The following is a 6,000-nucleotide window of genomic DNA, read 5'->3' as shown; positions in this document are numbered from 1 at the left end:
CTCCTTGAAATGCTTCTAATTTTAAGCATTTTCTTAGAAAGCGGTAGGACTTTTCTTATTTCAATTAGAGAAGGCCGCTTTGATGAACATGTTTGCATGATTTGATTTAATTGAGATTTCAGTAAGTTTGTTATATATTTTGATCTTTTTCAACGAGGCATGCATGGTTTTCAACAAATTTTACAGTCTCTATTTTATTAGCGTTACATTTGAGAATAGCCAAGGTCAAAGACACTGTTAAGGAACACGAAGGTTAAAACATGGACAAAAATGGCCATATAACCTAAAGCAACATCATCTTTTACAACTTCTCATCTAATATACTTTAATTGTTTAATACTCACTGATTTTTAGACCTAAAGCATTTTAAAACAATGCAGACAGACAAAAAATATACTAAGGATTGAAAATACATCTGTAGCAATGCATGATATATCTTTTTAAAAAACAAACAAGCATCATGATAAAACAGAAATGAGTTAAAGAGATCCAAAAGAACAGTTTTATGACAATATTTTTATTCGTTGTTAAGATGAGGCACACCAACAACAGTACTCCCCAGGCATGTTACACCTAGTCCGACAGTCCCTCACCATCTCACAGTTAGGGGGACACACCCAGTCCCACACCATAGCACAGTGACCCGCCTCTCTCTTACCTGATAAAAGGAGAAGTTAAATATCTCATTTAGATTAACAGCAAACGTTCTCTGATAAATCTTGACTTAGAAATAGCTTATTTTCTCTTATTTACACTAATGAAACGTTGTGCATAAATTATAATTAAAAAAAATTATAAAGCAATATAAAAACTACTTTTATTGAATATATATTGATAATTATAGTATAGTAGTATTTGTAACGTTCTTATTTTTTTTTTTAATTCTGTTCCTCAGAAAGATAGAAACGTACAGTAAATACCTATATCCTGTGTCCTTTTTTGTAACATACCTGGAAAAATAGGTGGACAACAACACATGTCATCCTTCATGTGACAAGAGCTACCCAAGATACCAAGCATGCATTGTGACTCAGTATCTACTGGTCTACACCATTCTCTCTTCCTTCAAACAAAAATTCGTATCGATATTGAAAAAAACATATCAATAAAATGTTTGAAACATTTGACGTACAAGCGTCAAGATTGGGCCACAACTCCCCATTTTCTGCAAAATACATTCAAGCGTTCAAGAATAAACAAATACATTATGTTTCAGAAAGAACTGAACCAAAGTACTGGCATTGAATACTGCCAAACTGTCTTTTTACATTACAAAATGAAAAAAAAAAACACGTCATTGCCATTTACAAGTAAGTTGTAGGACTCTGTGGAAAGCAGAGGTCCCTCGACTTACATGGCAAGTAGTAGGGTTGCCACATTAAAAATGAAAAGGTTTTCTTTAATAAAACCAAACAATTACAGCTCTTTTATTTGTAGGAAAAATCAACATAAAATAAACAAAATAGAACAACATGTATTTGGGATATATACTTTATTTCATATTGAAAAATATGTGAAGGCCTTTCTTACAAGTTTCGTTTCATTTCAATTGAATTTCAGTCACAAAAAATGACTATCGTATTTATCGTAATAACCATACAAAATATCGCATTTACCGTAATAACCATAAAAAGAAATATTCTCTGTATAACCGTATTTCGTTTGATCTCAAAATTTTATCAACAATGAAACAGCATGTTTCAAAATAGCTACGGTGTCAATCAAGACTGGCTTTAACAGATAGAACACAAAAAACAATACCCCGATGACACTTGACATAATAAAGGACCTTAAAGATTGCAACAGTTATTGTGTAAAAATACATACGCTATGATCAAATGTTACCTTCTTAGCGCCCCTGAAAAGGCAAAACAGCATATTAAAAACAACACAAAGGTTTGTAAATGAAGCCTCATATTTGTTAGATAACAGACTGACTTTTGGGACAAAGAAATATACAAGTCACTTTAGTCTTATCTTGGAATTTTGTGACCTCTTTTGAGGAAAACCAAAATATCGTCCACAAATATAAGGCTCCCTAAAAAAGGGTCTCTTTCATGGGTTGGAGAACGTTGCTGTCTGGAGGTCCTTGTACTTTGGTGAGAGAAGAGCACTTCACGAAAGAAGAAATCTTTTATACAATTATATTTAATCTTGAGAGGATATCAAGTTTATATGTCAAACAGAATGTGATATCAAATAATATTTCATTTCCTATTAGTGCTTTGCAAATCGTGTCCGCCTTTCTGTCAATCAATTTTGTCTCTTTCTGAACTTTTACGAACAAATTCCGAATCCAAACCACCCATGTTTGTTTCCTACTTAAAACCCAACGTCTAAAACTTTTACGAAGGACTTTCCAAATCCTGGACAACAAAGTTGAGAAGGTAATCTTAGTTGTCATTGTAAGAAAACAAAGCTTCAATTCTTGCCTCTTTAGGGTCACAAATGAAAATGTAAATGTTGTGCCAAATATACACGTACCATCTATATAAAAGTGGAAATCTGTGGAGTTAATAGGCACCTTACTTTTTGAAAGAGGGCGTATGTCATTCATCGTCACCAAGTTTTTCGAATTAAACGAGTTTACGTGATGGATTTTCTGTCATTTTATATTCAGTGGTGAGAAACTATTAGATTTTGATAAGCTTCCGCAGGTGAAAGAGTATGTGTTAAAATCTTGCTCACAGTGTAATACATAAAATTGACAATTTCGTTCTCCCTAATAAATAAGAGCTACATATCAATGAGATTGTTTGTTTTCCATGACATTTGTATAGCTGAGAAGGGTTGTCTTATTGCTTTCATGTATAAATAAACTGAAATTATTGAGTAGGCTTTACAAAGGAAAGATTTTGTGTGGCACTAAATTTAAAAACCTGATGTAATATGTATGGAATTAGTTCTTATTCAGAGAATAAATTATTCGGCATTCACCCAAGATAAAATTATCTTTTTTCTCTTTATTGTCAATACTTAGTATTTAAAAAAAAATCTCTGTGCCTTCGGATAAGGTTTTTTACATAAATTTTGATACTGGACCATTTGTACATGACAAATATTTGTCATTTGCAAATTTTGCATAAGAAATACCAATTTTTTTTGTATAGTAATATGAAAACGGATTATAGAATATAACAGAGGTCCATTCACAGCAATGTATATGTGTACCAGAATCATCCAACAGTAATATTTGCACATAGAAGTTTGATTCTAAATGCACCCATCTTCACATTTTGATAACAAGGGAAGAACAACAATCATATACAAATAAGGTTGATTTTAACCCAAATCAGTCCAAGGATGAAAGTAGTTTCAAAACTTAAATGCACAACCACAGGATATAAACTGCTTCTTCCGAAATATAATTGGGCTAATTTGAAGTTGTAAAACGACTTAAAGGAACTAGATTTAAAAAAAACAACAAAATATTTGACTTCTGCAAAAAAATGTCAGAGGAATTCAGAGAAACAGGTTTTGTAGGGGGAAAAGACATCTTTTTTACCACAAACAGTTCTGGAGGGTAAAAAAGGATATTTTTGCATATGTAGAGAACACCCCTAATCACATTCCAAAAGATGATTTTGTTACTACAAACAATGTCAGAGGACTTCACGAAAGCAGATTTTTGTAGGAGAACGTTTTTAAAACCAATACATCCCCGGAAGGAGAAAATGGAAATTCCAAAACCTTACTGCAAATGTAGAGAGCACTCCCAATGACATTTTAAATGTGATTGTACTATTTTGAAACATGTAAGAGGAGATTAAGGTACCAGTTTTTTTAAAACCCCAATTGGCCCAAGAGGGGATGGGGGGGGGGGGGTCAAAACCGTTTCGCACATGTTCGAAGCACCACCAATCATACTCAAAAAGTTGATTTGGCTACTCTGAAAATGTCAAAGTAGTTTGAGTGAGAAGAAAGTACCGACACTTTACAGTTATATATACGGATATAGACTTTTTGCAGAAAAAATAGTGTAGATGTATGTATTCATTTATTTTAATTTATATACAGATTTAGAAACCATATGAAAAAAAATGCATTTGTTTTGCTTTTTTTTCAAAATATTTTTATCTTAATTTTTGCGACCCTTGCTTTAAATCGTGGGACCACCCTGTAAATTTAGGCAGTTATTCTATCTTTAAAATACTGGGAAAAATAAATACCTGTAAGCGCAGTAAGAATTAAATAATATTCTGTACTTCTTTTGACATAGTTAGAACCTGTCTTAAATAGAGATGAGAGTGTTAAAGTGCGATTCCAAATAAATGGAATTTAAGTGCATTAATTTGATTCAGGCAGAGGTGACGAACCACAAATATACATCCAATTAAATACCCATGTCCCCGAAACTTAACAATCGCGAGTCATCAAAAAGTACAGGTATTTAAGTTAAATATTTTTTTTAATCGAATTTTTAATTTACACGCAAAACTGATTTTTTTTAAAAATACCTCTGCACTTCACAAACATTCTCACAAACAAAGATAACTAGCCTAACGGGTTCCAGTAAATGTTCTACCAGGCCTCTTTCTTTAATCCTTATTTGAATAATTACACACCAATGAAGGAGAAACGTCAGAATATCTGTACAAAATATATTTGAGAAGTGATGTTAATCAGACGTGGAAACTTTAAAAATTCCACGGAAATTTAAGAAAATTTGAAATAAAATTTTACCAAAATCAATAACATCAAAACGTATGAGTTGTCGACACTATAAGTTACTATTCCCACCATAAATACCCTAAATTAAAAGTCCAGAGTTTATGTCTTCAATGACAGCTTTTTTAAATGTAAAAATGAAACGCGTTAATTTTCTTATCGTGCCATTGGTCATTTGCAAAATCATTTTGTAAAAAAAACATTTTTATTGTATACACAGAACTCCAAAGTTGATATTAAAAAATGTTTGAGTTTTGATCGACAAAATCTCTGTAGTTCTAGAAGGCTAAGTCTTCCAACAATTTCAACAAAGCTACTTTAGTATTCATATAAAGCAGAATTAATTCAAAACCTTAAGTAATACATAAGAAGAAAAACTTGTGATTTTCAACTTCTCATTATTTTTTTATTCATATGAAGCAGAATTTATGCAAAATCTTATGCGTGAAAAGAAGAAAACACTTGCTGTGGCATTCAACTCAACCTTCAGATATATCGACGACGTATTGTCAATTAACAATGGTAATTTCCATTCCTACGTCGATACGATATATCCAGGAGAGCTTGAGATAAAAGATACCACAGACTCTGACACATCTTTTTCATACTTGGATATTTTACTTGTAAGACGTTAATGGTAACCTAACAACCAAGTTATATGATAAACGTGACGACTTTAACTTTTCTATCGTCAACTTCCCTTACTTATGCAGCAATATATCTTCATCACCTGCATACGGAGTGTATCTATCTCAGTTGATTCGATACGCAAGAGCATGCTCTACGTACGAACAATTTCTAGAACGAGGTAAGTTATTGACAAGCAAGCTGATGAAACAATAATATCAGCAGTCTCATTTAAAGTCATCATTTCGTAAGTTCTATGGTCGATACAATGACCTTGTCAGCAAATAAAACTTATCATTGAGTCAAATGCTGACTGACGTTTTTCATACCAATTGTTAGTCCATTATTTATACACTGAATTGACGACGGATTTTTCCGTTATTTCACGATCATGACAACGATCACACGGCGGGTGTCACCGGTCAGCAGGGGATGCTCACTCCTCCATGGCACCTGATCCCACCTCTGATGTTTCGGAGGTCCGTGTTTGCTCTGCTCCTATTCTGTATTGTTTTATGGACTTCCATATTGAATACTGTTCGTTATCTCCATGTCCTTCTTGGATATATAGACGAAGTTTTATCCGTAAACAATAGTTACTCTCATTTGTAGACGCAATATGTCACATTGAGCTTGAAGTGAAACAGACAACAGAGTCTGACACATCTCTTTCACACATACATTTGGATACATTACTAGAAAGAG

General features: G+C 32.8%; 1 protein-coding gene across 1 annotated transcript; it reads right to left on the bottom strand.

The window, feature by feature from the left end:
- Positions 1 to 527: 527 nt before the first annotated feature.
- On the bottom strand, positions 528 to 1,996 carry LOC134279183 (uncharacterized). Its single transcript, XM_062761534.1, has 3 exons — positions 1,846 to 1,996; positions 951 to 1,063; positions 528 to 658 (listed from the first exon to the last, which is right to left on the bottom strand). Exons 1-3 carry the CDS (start codon positions 1,914 to 1,916, stop codon positions 528 to 530), a joined length of 315 nt encoding a protein of 104 aa, XP_062617518.1. The 5' UTR covers positions 1,917 to 1,996.
- Between the last annotated feature and the right edge of the window lie 4,004 nt (positions 1,997 to 6,000).

This window comes from Saccostrea cucullata, unplaced genomic scaffold (genome assembly GCF_032062105.1).
Source record: "Saccostrea cucullata isolate Sc308-1 unplaced genomic scaffold, CSIRO_AGI_Scuc_v1 ctg229, whole genome shotgun sequence".
Classification (NCBI taxonomy): domain Eukaryota; kingdom Metazoa; phylum Mollusca; class Bivalvia; order Ostreida; family Ostreidae; genus Saccostrea; species Saccostrea cuccullata.
This window is presented reverse-complemented; position numbering and strand designations above follow the sequence as displayed.

Excerpts from the sequence above, each read along its gene's own strand:
- LOC134279183 (XM_062761534.1), bottom strand. The coding sequence starts at position 1,916 with ATGAGGCTTCATTTACAAACCTTTGTGTTGTTTTTAATATGCTGTTTT. Across the intron at positions 1,064-1,845 it reads TTTTCAGGGGCGCTAAGAAG|GAAGAGAGAATGGTGTAGAC; the intron begins GTAACATTTGAT and ends TTTTGTTTGAAG. Across the intron at positions 659-950 it reads TTGTCCACCTATTTTTCCAG|GTAAGAGAGAGGCGGGTCAC; the intron begins GTATGTTACAAA and ends TCCTTTTATCAG.